Source organism: Mirounga angustirostris, unplaced genomic scaffold, assembly GCF_029215605.1.
Source record: "Mirounga angustirostris isolate CCGP_5_RB_7025 unplaced genomic scaffold, mMirAng1.0.hap1 SCAF_17, whole genome shotgun sequence".
Taxonomy (NCBI): Eukaryota; Metazoa; Chordata; class Mammalia; order Carnivora; family Phocidae; genus Mirounga; species Mirounga angustirostris.
In genome coordinates this window covers 28,856,251-28,883,823 of record NW_026991725.1, presented here as the reverse complement: position 1 = coordinate 28,883,823, position 27,573 = coordinate 28,856,251, and the positions used below count along the sequence as shown (strand labels likewise).

The window sequence follows — 27,573 nt, the reverse complement described above, 5'->3', positions numbered from 1 at the left end:
GGTAATAGACCTGACGCACAGCAGGTGCCCAGACACCTTGCATTTTCTAGGCACTGCTGCTGTTCCAGGTCAGCTTACAGGACAAGCGTGAAGAGCACGCCTCTCGCTTTCCTGTGCCCTGTGTTGTGTATTTGGACCCCGTTGGTCAAAACCAATGTTTAGGTCAAGGTCAAACAAAGCTAGTATTACAAACTAAATGGAAAAAAAATAAGAAATCAGGTAGAGTTCGGGGAGGGGGGTGGCAGAGATCCAGTAGGTCCATGACTATGTGTACCCCTGGGCCCACAGAGGTTCTGGATTCTCCTCCAGGCCACACCTCCAGGGCCAACATGACCCAAAGAAGCTTTCCCTATCTCCTTGCATATCAGCAGACTGCACCCAGAACTCACTCTGGAAGACCCCTAAGTACCTATAAAATAGATTATTAAGTGAACAAAGCAAAGTAAAAATACCGTGCATTTGCGTAAAAGGGAGGAACTTCTGACCCATCTGCTCATATATGCATGGACCCTGGGAGGATACCTGAGAAACTGTTCATACTGCTTATCTCAGGGAGGGAGCTTGGTTGCTGGGGAAGAGAAGAAGTTGCAGGGGAGAGAGACTTTCATTGTACAGCCTTTTGAATGGTGAATAATGCAAATCTAGTTAACAGCAGCAGCAGAAACCCAAAGACTCCCAGACCAGAGGGTGCGGAGCAAGGGGGCGCTGAGGCAGGGGGCTCCATGTGGTAGAGCGGTTCGCTCCCATGGTTGGTCCTGCTCCTGGGTGCCAGGCCCTCAGTGGACCTGGAAGGCTTAATCCTTCCTTAGATTCAGGCTGGGTGGATACCGTGGCTTGATAAATCAGCCTGGGCTCTCTTGATGTATGGTACACACAGTTCTAACTCCAGCAAAGGAAGGAAAAGCCAAATAAGAATTTGGAAGGTGACAGCTCTTTTAAACCGCAACATCCCCTGCCCCCACCGATGCAATCTGCAGGCTCATTCCTGGGCCAAGAGCTGGCCCCAGAACGGCAGCCTGGCCAGCAGGCTGTGAACACTGCTGTTTTATCTAGGCCAGGACTATCCACAGGCAGTCCACGGCCCAGGCCACGGTGCATGCCTCAGTGGACCATGGGAGATTTGCAGGTAGCACAGGAGGAGAGGACAGGGCAATGAGAGGCTGTGGACCCAAGGGCCGTGCTGATGACGGAGAGGCCGCACTCCTCGTACTTTCTCCAGGATGGCCAATTAGACATGGCTCGCCTGGGTCGGGGATTTACCGAAGCTGTCACAGACTTCACCACTGCAGACTGTCCGTTTCCCTTCAGTTCAGCAGGACGCCCTACCTCTGGCTTCTCCTTTGGCCCTTGTTTCTTCACACACACAGTATCGAGAGACAGCTGCTGCACGTGCATCAGCATTTCTGTGGAGGAAACAAGGGCTGTGGCCAAAGGCTCCCACTCCTCCTCTCCCCAGCACGGCCCCTTCCTGGGGCTGGGGGCTCAACGTCTCACGGACCTGGCCCACTGGATCACACCAGCCTTGCCTGCCACCTTCTGGCTATGTGTCACCTCTGCACCTGCTGATAATAAAGAAAGGGCTGGGTCCTCTATCCTTGGAGAAGTACGTAAGCTGGCTTCACGCTATTTTGTGGCACTGAGTACAACTCTCAAACAGCAGCTGCCTTACGGCTCTCAAGGGCTTTATGGTACCACTGAAGAGCTGCTCCCGAGGGGGGACACCAGCCATGTGATTTACTCAGACGCAGCCTTAGATGCAAGGCCCAGCAGGAGCTTCCCTAATACACAGGAAGGCAGGAAATTAGACCACGTCAGAAATGGCTGATTTTCCAGTGACGATGGAGCCTCCCACATCCCAGGCCAGGACCTTCCTGAGCGCAGTTCTCAAAGGCCCTCACAGATCTCAGGCTGGATCTGGATCAGCCCCCTACACTGTTATTAGGAGAAAACCCTAGACTCAGAGTGGAGCTGGGTATGAGGGCCAGTCACTGCCGCCAATTCAGGACAGCTCTTCTAATGTAAATTTATGACAACCTGCAAATAGGTGGTTACAGTGTGAGACAACCCTACATAAAAGAAAGAACATGAAAAAAAATTTTTTTTAAAGATTTTATTTTTGGGGCACCTGGCTGGCTTGGTCAGTGGAGCATGCGACTCTTGATCTTGGAGTTGTAAGTTCAAGCCCCACACTGGGTGCAGAGATTTCTTAAAATAAAATCTTTTATTATTTTTTATTTTATTTTATTTTTTTAAAGATTTTATTTATTTATTTGAGAGAGAGAGAGAGAGCATGAGAAGGGGGAATGGCAGAGGGAGAGGGAGAAGCAGGCTCCCTGTTGAGCAGGGAGCCCGACAAGGGGCTCGATCCCAGGACCCTGAGATCATGACCTAAGCCGAAGGCAGACGCCTAACTGACTGAGCCACCCAGGCGCCCCTATTTTTATTTACTTTTTTAAAAGATTTTATTTTAGGAGGTGCCTGGGTGGCTCAGTCGTTAAGCGTCTGCCTTCGGCTCAGGTCATGATCCTAGGGTCCTGGGATCGAGCCCCACATCGGGCTCCCTGCTCTGCGGGAAGCCTGCTTCCTCCCTCTTCTACCACCCCTGCTTGTGTTCCCTCCCTCGCTGTGTCTCTCTCTGTCAAATAAATAAATAAAATCTTTAAAAAATAAAAAATAAGGGGCGCCTGGGTGGCTCAGTCATTAAGCGTCTGCCTTCGGCCCAGGTCATGATCCCAGGGTCCTGGGATCGAGCCCCGCATCGGGCTCCCTGCTCGGCGGGAAGCCTGCTTCTCCCTCTCCCACTCCCCGCTTGTGTTCCTTCTCTAGCTGTCTCTCTCTCTGTCAAATAAATAAATAAAATCTTTAAAAAAAATAAAAATAAAAATAAAAATAAAAAATAAAAAATAAAATGAGGATTTTATTTTAGGAGTGCCTGGGTGGCTCAGTCAGTTAGGCGTCTGCCTTCAGCTCAGGTCATGATCCCAGAGTCCTGGGATCGAGCCCCACATCAGGCTCCCTGCCCAGTGGGGAAGTCTGCCTCTCCCTCTCCAACTGCCTCTCTCCCCCGCTCATGCTCTCTCTTACTCTCTCTCAAATAAATAAAACCTTTAAATAATAAGAAGCAGAAAAAGAAAAAGAAAAAGAAAAAAGATTTGGGACACCTGGGTGGATTCCTGTATTTGTGAAACAGGATCACGACACCAGCTGGAGAGCTGTAGCTCAGGCAAACAAAGCAAACAAAGCAGCATCTCCCAGCACCCGCGCCCTGCTATCACCACTGCTGGTCCACGCCCCCCACCTTTGTGGGTCAACACAGCGAGTGAGCGCATTTGGTTTTCAGCTAGCTTACACTGGCTGACGTCCCTCGAAGAGCGGATGCTCCCAGTCCGTCGCCAAGTCCCCCCCACAGAAGCCCTGGGCAGAAACGGTACCGTCCACATGCAGGATCCTCACTCCCCAGGCGCGGGCACTGGTCAGGAGACTGCTGCTTCTCCCGCCACCTCCCCTGCTGCCACTCTCCTGGAAAAATGACGCAGTCAGGCAGGAGCGAGAGACCCCCCAAAGCCTGACTGGCTCCGGGTCACCCCACGAAGGGACATCGTGGGAGAGTCTACCCCTGTTCTCGCCGGAGGGGCAGACCGCTGCTTCAGCCACTTGTGACCTGGAAGCAACAGAGGCTTCTCAGAGAGCCATCCGTCAGGAGGTCCTCTGTGAGCCATGTGCTCAGCACACAGCAAGGGCCCGAGAGACAGCAGCGACAGTCGCCGTCCTCAAGCAGGAAGCCGTGCCCGCCTCAGGCTGTCCCTGCCCCGCCGCCGCAGGGCAGCAGCACCACCTTCCCCTGCCGCAGCCGCTTCTCCGTGTCACTTTACCCGCTTCTCTCACAAGATCACCCTAACTCCTCCTCCTGCTACTTAACTTTAATGGCTCTGGATCTCGCAAAAGGGGTAAACAGCTGCTTATAAAAGATGTGCGAAGTCTGGCTTATGTGCAGCGCAGACACGTCCCCCGGCATCCCTCCAAGGTGCTCTTGCTAGCTCTGGAGATGGAAGGATCGGGAAGTCAAATCCAGGCTCTACCACTGTCGCCCTGGGGGAACTCTGGACAAATTGCTTCACTTCTCTGAGCTCTACTTCCTCATTCGTAAGAAGGAAATAAGGACGATCCATGTCACAGTTGTGCATTTTGTGGCAGAACTGCAGAAGACCCTCGGGAGAAAGGTTACGTGCCAGAGGCGCCCGCCTCCCTCGGCTCACCTGGTTTCTGATGGCCTTCTGCAGTAGCTCCTTGCCTCTGCTCCTGGGCACCTGCCAGGAAGAGAAGAACCCTGAGGTGCGCTCTGCGGCCCCCCTGGGCACCGGAGTTCCACGCAGGCGCCGGTGAGGTCTTGGGAGTCCTGTCTCTCGGAAAGCTGGGAGCAGTGACAGCTGAGGAGCAGCAGAGTGAGAGCCTAGAGACCTTTTTGGAGGGAAGGTAAAGCCACACACAATTCCGGGTCGCCCACAGGTAGCTGCAGCTTGGACCCGGGTGGAGAAGGGCGTTCTGCATTTACCCAAGGTCAAAGTGTCGCCAGTGTTCTAAGACCTCTCTCTAAGAGTCTCCGCACCCCCAGCAGAGAAGCCTGGGCCAATTTCAACAAGTCCTCCCTGGTTTACAGAGGACCTTCCTATTGTTTTTGAACCTCTGACACGGAGGTCCCATAAAAAGCGAAACGTATCACAGAAGGGATAGCATGGGGATAACGAGTTGCTGAGGTTTTAGATCCAGAGCTATGATAAAATAGTTGCAGTCCCTGAATTCAAATGAGAGATTAAATTAAACCAGATGAAACTAAAGCCGGAGACTGCCCACAAGGGCTCACCAAGGCTTCCTTCCTTTGTTCAGAGAACACACCTTTCCTACCCAATGAGGTTCTTACCGAGTCTGCAGGCTTCTGTGAAGGCCTGGTGTGGCCGCCCTTCGGATGGGCCATGGATAGTGTCTGTCCTCTGACCTCGCTGGGGCTGGGGCAGCCTCTGGGGCTTGTCCCACTGCTCTCTGCTTTCGCCTCTCTGCGGCTGGACACGATGTAACTTACTTCTTTGCTCAGAAAACCCTCAATTACCTGAAACCAGATCACAGAGGTGGCTGAAAACCAAAATGCGGATGTAGAATCATCAATTTTGAGAGGTTGGGGAAGGAAATCTTGGCTGCTAGAAGTTTCAGAATCAATGTCTTTAAATAGACCAAATGCAGTTCTGTACTGAGCCCCTAAGAAGACATCATCTTGAAACATAATAGGGTTTATATATATATATTATACAGGTTTTTGTCTCCAGAACTGCTGCTCCTGACCCAGCATCAGAAGGCCACAGGCTTTGTTATTTGACCAGTTTGAGTCTGCACAGAGCAAGAGCTCCCTGATGGCGCCTGACAGGATTAGGGGTAGCTTAGTTAGGGGCGCCTGGGTGGCTCAGTCGGTTAAGCTTAGGTCATGATCCCAGGGTCCTAGGATTGAGTCTCACGTCGGGCTCCCTGCTTAGCAGGGAGCCTGCTTCTACCTCTCCTGCTCTGCCTGCTTGTACCCTCTCTCTCTTAAATAAATAAAATAAAATAAAATAAAAAGAGGGCACCTGGGTGGCTCAGTCGGTTAAGTGTCTGCCTTTGGCTCAGGTCATGATCCCAGGGTCCTGGGATCAAGTCCCGCATTGGGCTCCTTGCTCAGCGGGGAGTCTGCTTCTCTCTCTACCCCTCCTCCCTGCTCCTGATCTCTCACACACATAAATAAAATCTTTGAAAAAAGTTAAAAAGAGGGTGCCTGGATGGCTCAGTCGTTAAACATCTGCTTTCGGCTCAGGTCATGATCCCAGGGTCCTGGCATCGAGCCCCACATGGGGCTCCTTGCTCAGCGGGAAGCCTGCTTCTCCCTCTCCCACTCCCCTTCTCCCACTCCCCCCGCTCTCACTCCACCCTCTCCCACTCCCCCTGCTTGTGTTCCCTCTCTCGCTGTGTCTCTCTCTGTCAAATAAATAAATAAAATCTTTAAAAAAAATTAAATTTTTTTTTTAAAATTAGAAAGAGTAGCTTAGTTAGGCCATGGCTTTCCTGTGAAGACACACTGGGGCATTCAGACACTGCACCTGTGATCTTGACCACACTCCAAAAGGAGCAAAAATATGAAACAAGAAAGGGTCTGGCCACTACTCAGCTGCACAGGTATCTGCTCATCCTATCTGTAAGCTCCTCACAGGCACTGAGAGGGTCTGACTCATCTTTGTATCCCAAGGGCCCAATGTGGTGCCTGAGAAACAAGGATATTTAAGTCATGTGTGTGGGGAGTAGAAAAGAGGGACATAAACACGGGCGAGGTGGTGGATGCTTCATGACCCACTCTGTAGGGAAAAAGCCCTGCTTTGTAGCATGTGCCGATTTCTGGGGGGTAAACTCCCACCGAGGCTGATTTCAAGCTACCGACATGACGTACTGAATGTGGAACTAGAAGGAGATGCTGACAGTTGGCTCCACCTCCAGCGCACCACTAAAAATAAGGCTGGACGACGGCCCTCTCGAAAGGGTGACTGGATGGGAAACGTGGCACTGAACTTAAGAAAACAACAACAACAACAACAACAACAAATGTTTAGTTCCTCAAAAAGCTAAACAGGATCTACCACACCACCTGGCAATTCTGCTTCTAGGTATGCACCCCCAAGGAACTGGAAACAGGGACTTGACCAGATGCTTGTACACCCATGTTCAGTGCAGCATCATTTATAACAGCCAAAAAGCGGAAATAACCCAGGCAACCGACAGATGAATGGGTGAGCAAAATGTGATATATACATTCAGTGAAATATTGTTCAGCCAGGACATGAAGTTCTGGACACAGGCTACAACATGGATGAGCCTGGGAAAGATTATGCTGAGATAAGCCAGACACAAAAGGACGATTATTCGAGATTCCACTGATAGGAGGTCTCTTGAATAGGCAAGTTCAGAGAGACAGAATGTAGCTGTGAGTGGCAGGGGCTGCAGAAAAGGGAAGTGGGAAGTTCTTGCTTACTGGTTGCAGAGGGTCTGTGTGGCGTGATAAAAATTGGGGAAATGGTGGTGAAGGTCGCCCAGGCACGTGCACGTAATTCATGCTGAGAACCGTACACTTGCCAATGATTAAAATGGCCCATTTTATGCTATATACATTTACCACAATTAAAAAGAACCTTTAAAGGTATGGCTTGAGTGAGTGTATCTACCTTCTGTAACATGGCAAAAACAGACGTTAGAGGGTGGGAGGAGGGCAAGGATTTTCCTGTATAAACGTGGTCGATGGTTTCACGGCTGCACAGCAGTCCCACCCCAGTATACCTACTCCCGTCAGGAGGCAGAGCCCACTTTTTCATCACCTTGAATCAGACTCCTTTTGAACAATACAATGTAGGGAAAGATGCTGTAGAGCCTAAGCCTCAAGAGGCCTTGTAGCTTCTCCTTTCACCTTGGAAAGCTACATGAGATCGTCATGTAAACAGGCTGGTTCAGCTTCCCGAATCTACATATGATATTATACATTCCCACAACATACGTAAGAAGCTTCTCAAACGACACATGAGAAGCCATATAGAGGCAGCCAGCACCAACTATCAGATGTGTAAGCGAGGCCAGCTTTGGTCCTTCCAGCCCAGCTGACCCTCCACCCAAATGCAGCTGTAGGAGTGAGTCCCAATGACACGAGCAGAGAAACCGCCCAGCCAATCCACAGTGTCGTGAGAAATAAAAATTTTTTCTATCATGTCCATGGCTATTAAGGAAACCAGTTTTGTTTTGTTTAAGATTTTATTTATTTATTTGAGAGAGAGAGAGAGTGAGAGAGTGCTTTCATGCAAGCAGGTGGTGGGAGGGCAGGGGCAGAGGGAGAGAGAGAGAATCTTAAGCAGGCTCCATGCCCAGCATGGAGCACAATACAAGGCTTGACCTCACGACCCTGAAATCATGATCTGAGCCGAAATCAAGAGTTGGATGTTCAGGGCACCTGAGTGGCTCAGTCGTTTAAGTGTCCAACTCTTGATTTAGGCCCAGGTCATGATCTCAGTTGTGAGATCGAGCCCCGTGTTGGGTTCCCCACCCAGCTGGGAGTCAGCTTCTCTCCCTCTCCTTCTGCCCCTCCCCTGGTTCACGCTCATGCACTGCTCTCTCTCTAAAATAAATGAATCTTAAAAAAAAAGAGAGAGAGAGTTGGATGCTCAACCAACTAAGCCACCCAGGCGCCTCAATAACTTGTTTTATGCTCCAGTTCTAGGGTGGTTTTTTACACAGTAAAGGCTAAATGATAGAACAGACTAAAAGTTCAAAAGTTAATTTGGGGCCAGTTTGGGTGTATAATTGTCATTTGGTACATTCTCCACTGCTGAGTTTCCATATCCCTGAGCTTCTGTTCCTTTGACAATCCTCTGCATTCCAAGCTTATTCAAGTCATTTCCCCAGCTGCCCACCTCTTTGGGGCCAAGCACCATCATCCTATTTTCTAAACACTGCTTACTAAGAGTACTACAGGACACACATGCCTTAAAAATATTTTAAAGGACTCAAACACGGCAAAGGCTTTTTACCCAAAGTTTTTTTTACCAGTGTTATTTAAAAGAGCTAAAATTTAGAAATAATCTCAATGTCCATAGGGTAACAATTCAGTAAACTAATAATCCACTCAAAAATATTATATTCTCATTACAAATAATGTAAATGAGGGACAATAAAGATAGGACAGTGCGAATGCTTTAAGGTTGTGGGCAAAAAGCTGCTAATCAAACATGTATTCATGATCATAGCTACACAGAAAATGAGCATAAAAAATAAAGGAATGGGGCACCTGGATAGCTCTGTTGGTTCAGCGTCTGACTCTTGATTTCAGCTCAGGTCATGATCTCAGGGTTGGGAGATAGAGCCCGGTGTGGGGCTCTGGGCTGGCATGGAGTCTGCTTAAGATTCTTCCTCTCCCTCACCCTCTCTCCCACCCCACTCTAAAAAAATAAAAAATAAATAAATAAAAATAAAATTTTAAAAAGGGAAAAAGAATAGAGACAGAAGTAGATGAATGTTTACCCAGGTTGGGGGTGTTGAGGAAATTGGGAGTGACGGACAATGGGTAGGGCTTCTTTTTTGGGGTGATGAAAATGTTCTAAAATTGACTGTGGGGTGCCTGGGTGGCTCAGTGGGTTAAGCGACTGCCTTCGGCTCAGGTCATGATCCTGGAGTCCCAGGATCGAGTCCCACATCGGGCTCCCTGCTCTGCGGGGAGCCTGCTTCTCCCTCTCCCCCTCCCCCTGCTTGTGTTCGCTCTCTCGCTGTGTCTCTCTCTGTCAAATAAATAAATAAAATCTTTTAAAAAAAATAAATAAATAAAATAAAATTGACTGTGTATTCACATAGCTTACATATCTCTGTGAATACACTAAAAGCCACTAAAAAAACCCCATTTTATTTATTTGAGAGAGAAAGAGAGAGAGCACAAAGGGAGAAGGATAGGGACAAGCAGACTCCCCGCTGAGTGGGAGCCTGATGTGGGGCTGGATCTCAGGACCCCAAGATCATGACCAAGCTGAAGGCAGCTGCTTAACCGACTGAGCCACCCAGGTACCTCTCACTAAAAACCATTGAGTTGTACACTTTAAATGGGTGAACTGTATGGTATATGAATTACATCTCAGTAAAGCTGTGAAAGAAAGAGAGAGAGAAAAGAGTCCAGAAGAAAATACATCAAAATGATGGTTTTCACTTGGAGCAGTTCCATGTTCTGCAAAATTTCTACAATGAACAGATAATATTTTTTTAACTGGGAAAAAAATTTAACTTTATTTTACTTTTAAATTTTTATTTATTTATTTGAGAGAGAGTGAGAGCAAGAGAGATCACAGAGGGAGAGGGAGAAGCGGACTCGCCGCTGAGCAGGGAGCCTGATGTGGGGCTCGATCCCAGGACCCTGATATCACAACCCGAGCCAAAGGCAGAAGCTCAACCAACTGAGCCACCCAGGCGTCCCTAAATTATTTTTAAAAAGGGTGGCTTTGGTAAATGTAGCCGTCCCACTGAAAATACTTGGAAGTCACAGACAGAATCCCTGCCCAGCTCCTGCCCTATAACCCACAAAGGCACATGACATCACGGGTCAGATGCAGGTTACATACCCCACCCAGCTGCTGGATGGCCCTCGTCAAAAACTGGAGACTTTTGCCGGTAGGCAGATCCAGATAAAAGGACTTTCCAGAGAAGGGGTGCTTCCCAGTGTCTGGTGAACTCTTCCGGCATTTTTCCAGACAACTGGAAACTCCCAGCTGAGTCCCTAGAAAAGAAGGAGAAAAGGTACAAAGTGAGAAGCATGGGCTAAGAGAGTCCCGCGAGCCAAGTGATGCTCATCGACAGCCTCAGCATGGTGTGCCCCAGGTAGGCCCCAGGCACGTAAAGATGAATCTGAGACTAGCGTTCCCGCCCTCGTGAAGCTCAGATGTGGAGAAACCAGAACCCTCGTACGTGGATGGTGGGAATGTAAAATGGTGCAGCCACTTGCGAAAACAGTTCAGCAGTTTCTCAAAATGCTAAACATTAAGTTAACACATGACCCTGCAATTCCACTCCTAGGCATGTACCCTGAAGAAGTGAAAGCGTATGTTCAGATAAAAACTTATACAAGAAGGTTCATAGCAACATGGTTCATTTAGCCAATAGGAAATAATTCACATGTAAATAAAATGGTAAGTGGAAATGTGGTGTATCCATTCAATGTAATTTTATTGGGCAATAAAAAAAATTGAGCCACTGACACCGGCCACAACTAGGATGCTGAACCTCAAACACATGCTCAATTAGAAAAGCCAGATACAAAAGACCACATATGACTGCATTATTTTATTTTATTTTATTTTCTTAAAAGATGTTATTTATTTATTTGACAGAGAGAGACACAGTGAGAGAGGGAACACAAGCAGGGGGAGTGGGAGAGGGAGAAGCAGGCTTCCCGCGGAGCAGGGAGCCCGACGTGGGGCTCGATCCCAGGACCCCGGGACCATGACCTGAGCCGAAGGCAGACGCCCAACGACTGAGCCACCCAGGCGCCCGTATTTTTATAAATCTTCTAAAACTGTTTGATTCCACGAGTTCCTGCATCGCTGCTATCTATTGCCCTGTCAGACTCTCAGTTGGACCTGCTCAGTTAAACCCTGCTTGCCCTGGTAAGATGGTGTTTTTCTTTTTCTGAGTTCCAGATCACTTATTGTCTGTCCTCATGGTATTTTCAGCTTCATATTCTTGTTTATTCCTTCAGGGTGAACCTCTGGACTCCCCATTAGACTGGGAACTATTTAGGGAAGAGATTTTGACTTACGTATCAGTATCATTCCCATAAAACCAGAGCCTGCTCTCCCGTCCTCAGCCAGCGCCTGACCTTCAGGCACTTAACTTCTGGCCCCCTAAACCTCCCTCCTCCTGAAAGTCCTAGGTACAGAGCCAGAAAATACTGGAAAGTCAGCTTGGCATTTCACAGAGAAGACTTCTGTTGTGAGTCCCTGCCTCTGCTTCTTACTAGCTGTGTAACCCTGGGCAAGTCACAATCTCTCTTAGTGTCTCCAAATCTCTATCTCTTCACTTCTGAAATAGTGATAACAATTAGTACCCATCCCCCTTGGACAGTCCATACGGAGTAAATCCAATACTGCAAATTGTGTCAGGTAATGATATTGGGGGGGATATTCAAATACTTAACCTGCACCAACCACTCCGTATGGAGACTGGCCAGAATTATCTGATTTAGCCATAGGAGGAATACCCGCTGACTGTCAGCCCGTAGCATTATTCTAACTATAGCCATTCTGGATCCCTCCCCAATGCCAACTTCTCCAGAATGCTTGCTTTTCTTTTCTTTCTTTTTTTATTGAAGTATAAATAACATACAACATTGTTACTAGTTCCAGGTGTACAACCTAATTCCATACTTTTATAGAGAGCTCTCTCAGAATTAGTCCTTTAGACTTCTAAACAAGATGATAAACACACAAGGCCCACTGACTTTCTCCACAGAAACAAATCCTAGGGAAGCCATGGAAGTGAGAAGGAATGAGACGGATGCCAGACCCGGACACCGGGGGCTGGGCGGACAGCAAGCCCAGGGCAGAAGGGTGCCAGGATGTGAAGGTGGGTGAGAGACTGGGGAGTGCTTTCTACTTGTGCTGTATGGGTCACTGCCTGCCAGGGGCCAGTGCCAGGCAAGCAGCCCCGTACCCACCAGAGGCAACAGGGTCACATCGAGGCAGTGCCGGAGCCCAGCTCAGGGTGAATATGCACATGTGTATGAGAAACAGGTAACAAGAGGTCAAGGGGACCGTGAGCTGGCAGGCATCTGAATGAACCTCCCTCCCGACCCTCTATCTGTCTGGTGAGTTAAGTAATTACAACTCAAGGAGACAGCTCTTGACAACAAATAGCACAAGGCACTGTGTGTGAACTGGAAGGGCACAGACTTGCTGCAAACAGGGAGTGACTGAGCCCATGTTGGAACCAGGGGCTCTCCACCTAGGGGTCGTTTTTCTCTACTGTCCCACCCTCAGTCCCGACACTCAGCGGAGGGGCAGATGACAGGGTCGAGGCTTTTGCATCTGCGTCCCAGAAGCACGTTACCAATCAGAGTGGCTGTCTCCAGGGGACATGGGCTTATAAGAAAATATGAGGCAACTAAAGAAAGCAAGTACTATAAAAGATGTTTTCTCTGGTACAGGTTGTCTATCTGTCATAAGTAATGGATCAGACAAAGAATTTTAAAGTATAATAAATCACCTCAAAAAAGGGAGAATACTGGAGGGTGGAAGGATGGGTTAGCCCAATGATGGGTATTAAGGAGGGCACGTCTTGCATGGAGCACTGGGTGTTATACACAAACAATGAATCATGGAACACTACATCAAAAACTAATGATGTAATGAATGGTGACTAACATAATAAAAAAAAAAGGGAGAATACTTGAAATATAAAACAGGAACAGCAGGTAAAGAATTGGAGATAAATGACATGAAAAATACAATACTTAAAAAAACCCTCATATAATAAAAAGATAAATAATCCAACTAAGAATGAGCAATGAGGGGCACCCGGCTGGCTCAGCTGGTGGACAGTGCTGCTCTTGATCTCAAGGTCATGAATTCAAGCCCCATGTTGGGCATGTGCATACTTAAAAAATACATTAATTTAAAAAAGGGTGGGGCATTTGGGTGGTGCAGTTAGGTTAAGCGTCCTACTCTTGACTTTGGCTCAGGTCATGATCTTGGGGGGTTGTGAGATGGAGCCCCAAAACTGGCTGGGCATGGAGACTGCTTAAGATTCACTCTCCCTCTGTCCCACTGTCCCCCAACCCCTTGACTGTTTTTGAAATGTTTGTGTTAAGTCTGAAATTATTATTTTTATTAAATATTTATTTATTTGAGAAACGGAGTGTGAGCGGGGTGGTGGCAGGAGAGAATCTCAAGCAGGCTCCCCAATAAGTGTGGGGCCTGATGTGGGGCTCGATCTTATGACCCTGAAATCATGACCTGAGCCGAAACCAAGAGTCAGACACTCAACCCACTGAGCCACTCAGACGCCCCAGTATGAAATTATTTTAAAGTGAAGAATGAAAAAGAAAAAACCCAAACCCTCAATAGGTGAGTTAAATCTTGCAACGTAGTGTGAGTTGGTGGCTCAGGTGGAGGAACTCTTCCAGAAGGTATCAGGAAGAGATAAAAAAGTGGACAAGCAAGATATTAAGAAAGGCAGAGGACAGAAACAGAAGTGTGAGCAACATCACAGAGGGGCTGCAAAGGCAAAGAAAAAAAAAATAGAAGAAAGTATTTGAAGAAATAATGGTCCGGGTTTCTGAATGCATGTGGAGGGTGAATACAAGAACTTCTGTTCCCTCCCCAAATGCCGCTAAAACGACAGAGAAAGAATAAAACTGGACAAAGGCACTGGCAAGAAGATGACAATAGGCAAGAGGGAGGCCTCTGAATTGTGGAAGATGGAAAGCAGATGGATGAGTGGAAAGCAGGGAGGAGCCCAGAGAAAGTGGCATCTGAAGCCAGCAAGAAGCTGGAGCTGAAAGGCCCGCACCTGGAGGGACCAGAGAGAGAAGGCTAGAGTGCAAGACAGGGGCTGAGAGGGGCGCCTGGGTGGCTCAGTTGTTAAGCGTCTGACTTTGGCTCAGGTCATGATCCCAGGGTCCTGGGGTCGAGCCCCGCATCGGGCTCCCTGCTCTGCAGGAAGCCTGCCTCTCCCTCTCCCACTCCTCCTGCTTGTGTTCCCTCTCTCGCTGTTTCTCTCTCTGTCAAATAAATGAAGAAAAAAAAAAATCTTAAATAAAAAAAAAAAGGAAGAAGACAGGGGCTGAGAAAGAGGCTATCAGAAAGCCTTTACAACAACAACAACAACAACAACAACAACAAAGAAAGCCTTTACAAGGAATGGATAGCAGGACACCCAGAACCCTCTCCCACCCCAGCAGCAGACTCCAGCAAAGGTTCTTCGCTGGGGGAGATTTTGGTAGAAACATTTTTGGTGGAGTGGGTGTGCTTCTAGCCAGTAGAAGCCAGGAATGCAGCTTCACATCTTACAGGGCACAGGATAACCCCCTACAACAGAATTATCTGGCCCTAAATGTCAATAGCGCTGAGAATAAAGTTCCCTGGACTAGAGGAAATGGAACACAGGTGAGAGCAGGGATAAGCCAGTGAAAACACAGAAGATTAAGAGGATATCTATATACTGAGTGGTGAGACCTGTAAACCTCTTCCCCTATGGAGCTCCCAGAATGCTGACCACCATACTTATAACCCCCAGTGTGATAGTAGTAGGAGGTGTGGCCCTTGGAAGGTAGTTAGGTTTAGGTGAGATCATGAGGTAGAGTGTCCCGTCCCACCCCCCCCAACTAATGGGGCTGGTGTCCTTATAAGAGAGACCAGAGCTTTCGCTCTCTCCATCCATGAGTACATAAAGAAGAGGTTATGTGAACACGTATCGAGATGGTAGCCATGTGCAAGGCAGGAAGAGAGCCCTCACCAAGAACTGAATCTACTGGCACTTTGATCTTGGACCACCAGTCTCCAGTAATAGGAGAAATAAATGTCTGTTGTTTAAGCCACTCAGTCTGTGATGTTTTGTTATAGCAGCCTGAGCTATAAGACACCTGTCAGGGGCACCTGGGTGGCTCAGTCATTAAGCGTCTGCCTCCGGCTCAGGTCATGATCCCAGGGTCCTGGGATCGAGCCCCGCATCGGGCTCCCTGCTCGGCGGGAAGCCTGCTTCTCCCTCTCCCACTCCCCCTGCTTGTGTTCCCTCTCTCTGTCAAATAAATAAATAAAATCTTAAAAAAAGAAGAAGAAGAAAAATGAAAGCTTTTAACAAGAAATCTGACTACCAAACAAACGGAAAAAAGACCTTAGAGGAAACAGAGACAATACAGGAAAGCAGAAGAAAAGAGAAAAAAGAAATACCACAAACATCTCAGAGAGATAAAGGAATGCACTGCCTTCCATAAACACATAGGCAACTATAAAAAAGGAAACCACAAAGAAGAAAAACCTTTTAGGAACTGAGAAATCTTACAGAAATAAATTTCATATAATGATTGGAAGTTAAGCTGAAGAAATCCTCCAGAGAAGAGAACAAAAGACAAATAGGTGGAAAGTGGGAGAGAAAGACAGGAAAACCAAAGAATCAGTCCATAAGATCCAATATCTGAACAATACAAAGTTCCAGAAATAGAAAAGAAAGAAAATGGAGGGGATGAATCTCACAGAAATAATGTTAACAACTTCCAGAACGAAAGAAAATGAGTTTCCAGACTGAAAGTCTCCACCAAGTGCCCGCTCCATGAATGAAAAAAGTCCCACATCAGGGCACATTGTCAAGAAATTTCAGGATATTAAGGAGAAAGGATTTTGGCTTCATTTCAGGCCATATTGGAAACCAGTAATTTAAAAGCCTTCCTAATACAAAATATCTAAAAATACTGGCTATATTATAAACACAAAACCCATCTAACTGCTAAGTTCACAAAATAAATAAATAAGAGGACTCCACAAATGTCCCGAATGATGAGAAAACTGAAAACCACAGGGGTGAAAGCTAATGCTGACTGCCCTGAGGGAGTTTGTGGGCTTAAAAGAAAAGGGTTTGGGATTGATGAGTCAGATGGGCCCAGGAGATAAGGTTTTATACCTGCCTAAAGGGGGGAGTTAGAATTGAGAAATCCTGCATGAATCTAGGAGAAAAGGTAAATCAGAAAATAATCTACTCACTAAAAGAGACAAAAGGGGAATACTATCTATATTAGCCTGGGCTCTGCATGACAAAAGTCTTCTCTGAGAACTCATAACCATAGGCCTCCCAAGAATTTGGAATTCAAATTCACGTTACTTATGTGGTCTAAGAACCCATTACCACCACCATCAGAGAAATTAAAGTAAAAAATAATTCCAGCTTATAACATCTTTGGCATACTTCAAATAACCAAACGCAAAGCAATTCTAGAGGTTGACAGCTTAGCTCAGGGTTCCAAGAATTTCCTCAGATAAAGCATCATCAAACATTAACTCACCCTCCAACATTATAAAACACATGAAGGAAACAAACCACTGTGGGTCAGAATCAGCAGAAATAAGAGACAGCAAAATTAGATGCCCAGGAACTTCAAATAGAATGATCGGATATAGACTACAAAATAATTACTTAAATTATTAAATGCTTTATTTCACTAAAATCAGTATTTAAAATAAATGTCAACTTAGAATTTTATATCTGACTGAACAATTATTCAACAGTAAGGGCAAAATAAAGGCATCTTTCTTTCTTTTTTTTCTTTTCTTTCCTTTTTTTTTTGAGGGCAGGGGAGGGATTGAGGGAGAGGGAGTGAATCCTAAGCAGGATCCATACCCAGCATGGAGCCAGACACTGGGCTCGATCCCACAATCATGAGATCATGACCTCAGCTGAAACCAAGAGTCAAGAATCTAATGCTTAACCAACTGAGCCACCCGTTTTTCAACAAAGAACACTGAAGGCATTTTTCAAACAAAGAAAACCCATTTATCCCCAACCACTTCTTACTAAAGAACTTCGCAGAGGTGTACTTTGGGATGAAGGAAGCTAGACCCAGAAGGACTGAAATGCCAAAATTTGGCAAAAATATGTATAAATCTAAACAATCACTGACTGTATAAAACAACAATAACAATGACTAATTTGGAAGTAAAAAAAAAGACAATAATCATATTGTTGCTAGACGGGGGCAGCGGTGGTTCAGAGACAGACCAGTCTAGGTGCTTATTGTGTTCAGGAGGAAGGTAGAAATATTGACAGCATCAGACTTTGCCATAGTATACTGGAAGCTACAAGAAGTGGAAAGTGGTTGAATCACTGTATTGTACACTATACTGTACATTTGAAACTAATATAACACTGGATGTTAATTATACTGGAATTAAAAATTAAAACAAAACGATTTGTACACTTAAAATAAAAAAAGTGGAACATGTCTTCAAAATTCTGGGGAAAAATGATCTTTAGCTGAACCATCATTCAAATGTAAGGTAGAATAAAGAATTGTCAGGGCGCCTGGATATCAGTGGGTTAAGCGTTTGCCTTCGGCTCAGGTCTGATCTCAGGGTCCTGGGATCGAGTCCCGCATCGGGCTCCCTGGTCAGCGGGGAGCCTGCTTCTTCTTCTCCCTCTGCCCCTGCCCCCCCGCCCCGCCACCAGCCACTCGTGTTCTCTCTCCCTCTCTCAAATAAATAAATAAAATCTAAAAGAAAAAAAAAAAAGTGAAGAATTATCAGACCTGGAGGTCTTGAAAAATTTATCTGTCATGTACCCTTTCTCAGGAAGCTATATTAGATGTGCTCTACCAAAATGAGGAAGTAAATGAAGAGAGAAGAAAATAGGAATTTGGAATATAGGGGATCCTACACAGGAAAAAAGCAAAGGGAAGTCCACAGAATGATGAAGGGAGATTCTAGGATGAAATCAGTGCAACAAGCCTCAGCATAGCTGGACCAGACTGGAAGACTAAGACAAATGGTTTCAGAAGGTATGTCTTTCAGACAAAGAAGAAACTGATGGATTCTTTGATGAGCTTGAAGGTATTGAGGGAAGGTTTATAATTCTGGTAGAATCTGGACATGAATTAGTGATCATTCATAGAAAATGAAGCATATTTCCTACTTTACTATATGGGTCATCTGTAAATAACCATAATAATGATAATGCAAATAAATAAATGACCAATCAAAAATGACTATGTATAGGGGCGCTGGGGTGGCTCAGTGGGTTGATCTCAGCCCAGGTCTACCTGAGGGCCATGAGTTTGGGCCCATGTTGGGCTCCACTCTGGACGTAGAGCCTACTTAAAAAAACAAACAAACCAATCAAAACAGACTTCATATACACTGGGAGGAGAGAAGAGGAGGAAAATTGTGTTTGTGTGTGTGTGTGTGCGCTGCAGGTGAGTGGGGAGACAGAAAACATATTTTCCATGCTAGGAAGTCAATAGATATAATTTAAGTTGAAAACAACAAAAGCAGTATGAGCATGCTATTTAGAAATAAGTAGGTAAATATTAGAAGAATTAGTGAAAACAACTGTAAACAGTGGCACCCTAGGGAGTGGCAATCAGGAGGAACAACTCCAACTCTAGGTGTGTGAGAGAGAGAGGGGGAAGACCTGGCCTTTTAAAATTATGTAACCATCAAACTGTAACAAATAAATTTAAAAGCCCTCTAAAATTCACAGTCATACTACAGTGAATTTTAAGAACAAATATAAAGAGAATCATCTAAAATGTTCTAATGAAAAAAGCAGGTCATGAATTAGTGATCATTCATAGAATGATCAGTCAATACATATACAGTCAATGATTTTGTTTTAATTTTTAATCCAAAGGAACAAGAACCAGACCAACATCAATTATCAACAGGCTCTACTTTTTGCAGGAAGAAAATACCATTTTTCAGTGTGCTGAAGAAAAAGAACTTTGACTCAAGAATTTTAACACAACGGTGACATCAAAATATTCTCAGGCATACAAGCCTCAGAAAGTTTATCCCATAAAGCCCCCTTTTGAAAACACTCTTGGTGGGGCGCCTGGGTGGCTCAGTTGGTTGAGCGACTGCCTTCGGCTCAGGTCATGATCCTGGAGTCCCAGGATCGAGTCCCGCATCGGGCTCCCTGCTCAGCGGGGGTCTGCTTCTCCCTCTGACCCTCTTCCCGCTCGTGCTCTCTGTCTCTCATTCTCTCTCTCTCTCAAATAAATAAATAAAATCTTTAAAAAAAAAAAAAGAAAACACTCTTGGAGAAAAGTTCCCCCGCAAAGGAAGAGTAGGTAACTTAGTAAAGTACATTACCGGTTCAAAGGCAACAACCAAAGCCTGTTACCTGTAACAATCCAAAACTAAAACTAAAGATACTGAAAGCAGTGGGAGGGGGAGAGGGGCACCTGGGTGGCTCAGTCATTAGGCATCTGCCTTCGGCTCCGGTCATGGTCCCAGTATCCTGGGATCAAGTCCCACATCGGGCTCCCTGCTCAGTGGGAAGCCTGCTTCTCCCTCTCCCACTCCCCCTGCTTGTGTTCCCTTTCGCTATATCTCTGTCAAATAAATGAATAAAATCTTAAAAAAAAAAAAAAAGAAGTGGGAGAGGGAGTATTGAGGGAAGTGAGCATGTGCTGAAATACTTACCTATTTCGGTGAGTTTAGGTAAAAATAACCATGAATGTGGGCTTAATAAGGTACTCTATCCTGATTCCCCATCTGCTAATCTTGTTCATGATATCAGACTGAAAGCTCTTATTTGACCTTTAACATGAATTCCTAAATGATTTCATGACATCCCACCATCTACACACACTCAAAACCACTAAGAAATTAGAAAACCCCAATAGCGCTAACATTCTCGACCTTTCCATCCCAAGTGACTCTGCTGCAGGAGCAGCAACTTCGACCTCGCATCCCTAGTTCTGACCTGTTACCTACCTAGGTCCGGAGCCCGGAGCCTACTCTCCGCCATAGAACTCTGCAGCTCAGAGAATCTGCCGTCGCCTGAGAAAGGACAAAACAACAGAACCACCTTCATTAGCCTTCGACCTCTATCCTCCCCTCCCCCCCGCCTCCCAATTCCCGCACAATCCCCGGCGCGGCTCCCGGGTACAGCCTCGACTCCATCCAATCCGCATCCCATCTCACCTCCTGCGCCTCCTCCAAGGTTCTTGTCCCTCCGTCCCACCGCCCCCACTAGGACTCTGCGCCCTCAACTTCCACGGCCTCTTGGCCACCCTTGTACATTTCAGTTCCCGTGCCTCCCTCCAGGTTCTTGTCCGCTCAGTCCCCCCAGCCCCTTGAGACCTCGGCCTCCTCAATTCCTGGGAGCCCTTCCCGGCCCCTCTACCCGCCTCAGCTTCTGCACCTATCTGCTCCCCAATTCTCGTGCACCTTCCCCAGCCCTTATCCTCTCTACACTCTTATGACCCCTTCCGCCTACCTTCTTACCCCATCTTCCCCTTCCCGGCATCCGTACCCTTGCCTGGCTCCCTCCTCAAGTTCCCGGCTCCTTCGCGGCCTCCGTACTCCTTCCTCAAGGCCTCCGCGTTATATTCGCGGGCTCCATGAGCGATTTCAGACGGCCGCGTGCCGACGGGAACTGCACGAGTACCTTGTCAGTCTCCCGGCGCCGTCGGCCGCGGCTTCGGTTTAAATTTCCTGTCGGCTCCGCCCCCTAAACGAGCGCAGTAGCTGTGAGGGTCTGCCCTACGGTGGCCCTGCGAGGTCAATGTTAACTCAGCAAATCCTCCCTTTCCCTCTTCCTTTTCATTTCCGCTTTCTCCATCCGTCTCTTCATTTCTTGGCTTGTCTTTGCGTGGAGATACACTGCGCCTTAATAGACGGGAAGTTGGGGACTAGTGGTAGCCTGGTCTTAGTGATTCTTCACACTGAACAGGTTGGAAATTCCTGGGAGTTAGATAATAAATAACAAAACAAGACTATTACTTATAGAGCATTGACAATTTACAAAAAAAAAAAGAAAAGAAAAAGAAAGAAATTGACGTACACATTATTTCATCTTCACATCTTTGTTACCCACCCAACAAAAAAATTTCTCAAAAGAGGTGCTCCCTTCTTCACTTGCCCCAACTCCCATAATTAGCCTTTGATCCTCACCTCTCCACTAAAACTGTACTTGTCCAGGTCAGCTATAACTTCCATGTGCCCAAATCCTACGGTCATTTTGCTATACTCATCCTATCCGACTTCTAGAACACTGAAATAGACTATACCCCACTTCTTGAGCCAATTTCTTCATTCTGCTTCTATTTCTACCAGTTTTCACCTTCCCTCAATGGTTCCTCAATCTCCTTTGCTGGATCCAAAGCCACTGTTTCACCTATAAATGTTGCAGCATGCTGAGGCTTTAGCCCTTAGCCCTCTTCTCTTCCATATTAACACTTTCTCCCTAGGAGATCTCATTCAACTCCTTGGCTTTACTAGAGCTCTATGCTAATGCCTGCAGAATTTCTATCTCTATCTCTGACCTCTCCCTTGATCTCCAGACTTAGATACTCAGTGGCTACTGAACATTTCTATTTAGATGTCTAACGGGCACCTCAGGCTTAATATGTTCAAAACAGAACATTTGTTTCACTCACCCACCCCTCAAAAAACCCACCTATTCTCCATCTCTACATGTCATACAATCCACTCAGTTGCTCAAGACAAAAACCTAGAAGTTTTTTCAGTATTTGCCCTTATCCCCACCCCCACTCCAAAAACAAATTCTGCCAACTCCAAAGTATATATTGAATCAGACCACTGCTACTGGAGTGACTGGGTGGCTCAGTCGTTAAGCATCTGCCTTCGGCTCAGGTCATGATCCCAGGGCCCTGGGATCAAGTCCCGCATCGGGCTCCCTGCTCAGTGGGAAGCCTGCTTCTCTCTCTCCCACTCCCCCTGCCTGTGTTCCCTCTCTCGCTGTCTCTCTCTGACAAATAAATAAAATCTCAAAAAAAAAAAAAAGACCACTGCTACCATCTAGTTCAAGCCACCATACCTTCTGGCCCAAGCACTGTGTCAATTTCTAACACAACTTCTACATTTTTTTTTTAATTAAATAAACTCTACCCCTAATGTGGGGCTTGAACTCATGACCCTGAGATCAAGAGCTGCATGCTCTACTAACTGAGACAATCAGGTGGCCCAACACTACTTTTACTCTTGAGTATCTTCCTACATCTCCTCAAAGTAATCCATTCTCCATGCACAACTGGAATGATATTCCTTAAACACCATGGCACAGATATATATATATATCTCTCTGTATATTTTATATATATATATATTCCTTAAACACCATGGCACAGATATATATATATCTCTGTATATTTTATATATATATACACAAAATACATATATTTTGTATCCCCTCCAGCAGGGCCCCTCCCTACACTAGATTATACATACCAGTCCTGATGAACTAAAGCTTGCCCATGTGACTTGCTTTGGCTGATGAAAAAAGAAAAAAAATTGACATCACTTCCAAGCACAAGTTTTAAGAGACAGGATCATTTACCAAGTTCTTTTCACCCATCACAATGACTGGCAATGTCCTAGCTAGAGGCTGACCTGCCAGTTTGGGTTCCTCAGTGAAGATGACATAGAACAGAACCATGGGCAACCCCAAATGGATTTGTAGCATAGGCAAGAAATAAACTTTTGTTATTTTAAGCTACTGAGATTTGGGTATCATTTGTTACATCATATTCTAGTCCAAGGTTCCCAAAGTATAGCTCAGCCCTTTCAAAAGCTTCTTTGAAGTCAAAACTATTTTTACAATAACACAAAGACATTATTTTCCATTTTTTGTTCTCATTCTCTCACAAATAGTTTAGTGGAGTATGCAGAAGCAAAATTAAGAATCTAACACTCGGGCGCCTGGGTGGCTCAGTTGGTTAAGCGACTGCCTTCAGCTCAGGTCATGATCCTAGAGTCCTGGGATCGAGTCCCGCATCAGGCTCCCTGCTCAGTAGGGAGTCTGCTTCTCCCTCTGACCCTCCTCCCTCTCATGCTCTCTGTCTCTCATTCTCTCTCTCTAAAATAAATAAATAAAATCTTTAAAAAAAAAAAAGAATCTAACACTCTTCTGTCAAACCAGTTATTAAAAAGATTTGGAGAAATGTAAAACAATGTCATTCTTCTGATTATTTTTGTTTTGGAAAATATATATATATTTTAAAGTTTTATTTATTCATTTGAGAGAGAGAGAGTCCATAACGGGGGGCGGGGGCAGAGGGAGAGTGAGGCAAGCAGACTCCCTGCTGAGCCGGGAGCCAGACTCAGGGCTCAATCCCACGACCCTGAGATCATGACCTGAGCTGAAACCAAGAGTCAGATGCTTAACTGACTGAGCCACCCAGGTGCCCCAACAATATACATTTTTTTTAAAAGATTTTTTTATTCATTTGGGAGAGAGTGCAAGCAGTTGCACACGCGGTTGGGGGGCGGGCAGAGGGATAGAATCTTTAGGTAGACTCCCTGAGGAGCATGGATCTGGATTTGGGGCTCGATCTCAGGACCCTGAGATCATGACCTGCGCTGAACCCCGGAGCTGGATGCCCAACTCACTGAACCACCCAGGTGCCCCTATGAACAATATTTTTAAGCGTTAGTTTCTAATGTGGTAAATATCAAATATTTTATTTTCTAAATATATATACAAATATATAAAATATGTTTACATTTATAAACTCAAATTTAAAAATACCCACATTTGTGGTGTCTGTCCCCATTGGATGGGGGTCCCCAAATGTGGGGTGACTCAATCAGGTGGAAGCCAGTGGCGCGGGCAGTGACAGGATTCACGTGAGACAGAACAAAGGAGATAGAAATTTATCGAATACACCCCAAGGGAGCAGCGGGCAGGGCCACAAAGGAGAGACGGCCTGCAATGAGGCAATGGGTTGGGGCTGTTTTTCAAGAGGGAAGGTGAGCAGGTATGAGAACATATAGAATTTTCCATTTTTTGGTACCTGTGCCTGGTAGTAAGTAGCCCATTGGTTAGTTAGGGCCTATGGATAGTTTGAGGTGGGTGCCCTGGGCCTGTCTGTATTTACCCAGGGGGTTGGGGTCACTGTGGGCCCTTCTACCTTACTCAGGTTTCCACTGTTCAAGCCTGTTGCCTAAAAGCCACTGAAACATTGTGGTAGCCAGTCTCCCAAGATGGCCTGCAAGGGCATACATTTCCTGGCAGTCACGATCCCATCAAATAGGGCTATGTATCAGTAGAATATTGAGGAAAGAACAATGTGCCATTTCTGAGGCTGGGTTATAAAACATTTCAACATCTGTATTGCTGTTTCTTGGATCACTTGCTGTGGGGGAAGCCAGCAATCATGACATGAGGACTCTCAAGTATGCCTGTGGAGAGGCTCTTGTGGAGACGGAGAGGCATGGAGTCCTCCTGCTAACAGCCAGCACCAACTTAACCACTAATGTGATTGAGCCATCTTGCAAGGAGATTGTTCAGCCCTAGCCAAGCTTTCCGAAGACTGCAACCTCACAAGAGATACCGAGACAGAAAAGCCCAAGCGAGCTTCTCCCAAATTCCAGTACCACAGAAACCCAGTGAAATCAGTGATTGGTGGTAAGTCATTACATTTTGGGGTTAGACAGCAACAGATAACTGATATACACATCAACAAAAAAGCTGTTTGGGGTCCCCCATTATGGATCAAATTACCCTCCCTTTCAAAACGACCCAGTGGCTTTCCCTGTTAGCTCCTCCGACCAAACTTCCCGTGTCTTGAATGAGCCCAACTTGTTGCTGCCTTAGGGCCTTTATACCAACAGTTCCATTTCCCAGCTCTTCTCTTTCCTTTTAGGCATCAGATCAAATCTCATTTATTTGAGAGAGGGAGAGAGAACACGAGCGGCTTGGGGTGGGGGGGGACAGGGGCAGAGGGAGAAGAAGCAGGCTCCCCATTGACTCATTTTCAGATAGGACTTTGGAGACCACCCAACCTAACAGCAGCTCCCCCATTTCCTATTTTCTTCATAGCATTTACCACTGTCAGAAATTATCTTATTTGTGTACTGGTTTGTTGTCTATATTTCCCCAGCTAGAATGCAAGCCCATAAAAAGGACCTTTTCTGTTTCACTTACTAATATATCCCCAAAGTAAAGAACCCAGTGGGTGCTTACTAAATATTTGTTAAATGAGCAAATGACTGAATCTCTCTGATCTTCAGTTTTTTTATTTGTAAAATGAAGATAATATTATCTACCAGAAAGTGAGCTTTTAGGGGCGCCTGGGTGGCTCAGTTGGTTAAGCGACTGCCTTCGGCTCAGGTCATGATCCTGGAGTCCCGGGATCGAGTCCCGCATCCGGCTCCCTGCTCGGCGGGGAGTCTGCTTCTCCCTCTGACCCTCCCCCCTCTCATGTGCTCTCTCTCTCTCATTCTCTCTGTCAAATAATAAATAAAATCTTTAAAAAAAAAAAAAAAGAAAGAAAGAAAGTGAGCTTTTAAATATTAAACGTGTGGGGGCACCTGGGTGGCTCAGTCGTTAAGCGTCTGCCTTCAGCTCGGGTCATGGTCCCAGGGTCCTGGGATCGAGCCAGAGTCCTGGGATCGAGCCCCTCATCAGGCTCCCTGCTCAGCGGGAAGCCTGCTTCTCCCTCTCCCACTCCCCTTGCTTGTGTTCCCTCTCTCGCTGTGTCTCTCTCTGTCAAATAAATAAATAAAATCTTTTTAAATAAATAAATAAATAAATAAATATTAAACGTGTGTTTAGCACAAAGTCAGTGACCAGAAAAAGGTAGCTTTTACTACTTGGCAGAAAATGTTTTGAGATAGTATTCAAAATTTTCTTTCTCACCATTTTTCTCCATTCTTCAGGGGAAGTGCTTAAAATAAAAAAAAAAAAATCAGCTCATATCATCGAACAAGGACTGATTTTCCAATATCTAAAAAAAACCTTGTACAATGGGGCACCTGGGTGGCTCAGTCATTAAGCATCTGCCTTCGGCTCAGGTCATGATCCCAGGGTCCCGGGATCGAGCCCCTCATCAGGCTCCCTGCTCCGCGGGAAGCCTGCTTCTCCCTCTCCCGCTCCCCCTGCTTGTGTTCCCTCTCTCGCTGTGTCTCTCTCTGTCAAATAAATAAATAAAATCTTAAAAAAAAAAAAAACTTGTACAAATAGCACAGAAAAGAAGAACAACCCAGTTGAAAATGGGTAAGAGAATATTCATGGAAAAAGAAATACAAAGAACATTCAAATACACTCAACCTCACTTAAAATAAGAGAAATGCAAATTAAATCTGCTCTGAAATGCCACTTTTCATTTAACGGACTGGCAAAGGTCAATTTTGCTAGAGAGTGCCCAATTGCCTTACATCGGGGTTGTACCGGCCTCTATGTAGGGCAATTGGGCACTCTCTAGCAAAATTACAAATGTACATATCTTTCCACCCAGCAAGTTCATTTCTAGGAGTTACTCTACACATACACTCACACATATGTGCTAGGACTTACATAATATCTACTGCAGCACTGCAGTATCTACCAGCTCTATGGTGTTTAACCAGAGAAATACTTAAAAAATAATGACACAGAAAAGGGATGCAGATATATATATATATTTAATTACTTTATTTTATAAATCTTATGTAGTGCTTATTTATGATATTCAAAGCGCTTTCTAAAAAAGATTTTATTTATTTATTTGAGAGAGATAGAGTGATCGAGAGAGAGAGAGAGAGAGAGAACACAATTGGGGAGGAGCAGAGGGAGAGGAAAAAGCAGATTCCCTGCTGAGCTGGGAGCCTGACATGGGGCTTGATCCTGAGACTCCAGGATCACTCCAGGATCATGACCTGAGCTGAAGGCAGACGGTTAACCAACTGAGCCACCCAGGTGCCCCTTAAAATGCTTTAAATAGTAATTACTTTAATCCTCCTAAAACCCCTCTGAGGTGGGTAGTTAACTACACCCATTTTGTACATGGGGAAACTGAGGTTATAACTGACTTGAAGTCACACAGCCAGAAAGTGTCAGTGCTGGGATGTGAACCCAGGCAGTCTGACTTCAGACGCCATGCTCTTAACACTGCTCTGTGCTGCTTCTCGGTGTATGTTGACATGGACAAAGAAAACCGATACACCAATATTAGAATCTGACAAAATTGATTTTAAGAGGTAAAGAATTATTAGGGATATAGGTGTCATTGCTTGATGATAAACAATTCACCAGGAACTAAGTAACCTAGTATTTATACGAATCTAACAACATAACCTCAAAATATTTAAGGCAGAAATACAAGGGAAGGGGCACCCGGCTGGCTAAGTTTGTAGAGCATGCATATTCATTTAAGGTCATACAATTTCCCTCTAGTTACTTTAGCTGAATTTTACAGCTTTTTATTTTATTTTATTTATTTATTTTTTTTTTTTAAGGATCTTATTTATTTATTTGACAGAGAAAGACACAGCAAGAGAGGGAACACAAACGGGGAGTGGGAGAGGGAGAAGCAGACTCCCCGCCGAGCAGGGA

The 27,573-nt window shown here is 45.7% G+C and overlaps 1 protein-coding gene across 8 annotated transcripts in view; it reads right to left on the bottom strand.

Annotated features, from left to right (window-relative positions):
- DBF4B (DBF4B-CDC7 kinase regulatory subunit) overlaps positions 1-20,795 on the bottom strand; it is a 32,861-nt gene extending 12,066 nt beyond the window's left edge. The window contains exons 1-7 of one of the 8 annotated variants that reach the window (XM_064583375.1): positions 20,523-20,795; positions 20,010-20,075; positions 10,155-10,309; positions 4,919-5,104; positions 4,257-4,307; positions 3,432-3,519; positions 1,261-1,403 (exon numbers count right to left, since the gene is read on the bottom strand). In XM_064583375.1, the coding sequence (XP_064439445.1) occupies positions 1,261-1,403; positions 3,432-3,519; positions 4,257-4,307; positions 4,919-5,104; positions 10,155-10,309; positions 20,010-20,075; positions 20,523-20,544 (711 nt within the window). In that variant the 5' untranslated portion in view covers positions 20,545-20,795. Of the gene's footprint in view, positions 1-1,260; positions 1,404-3,431; positions 3,520-4,256; positions 4,308-4,918; positions 5,105-10,154; positions 10,310-20,009; positions 20,076-20,219; positions 20,460-20,514 lie in introns of those variants that run through there. The other 7 variants (XM_064583377.1, XM_064583376.1, XM_064583380.1 and 4 more) reach the window with 7 other exon arrangements.
- Between the last annotated feature and the right edge of the window lie 6,778 nt (positions 20,796-27,573).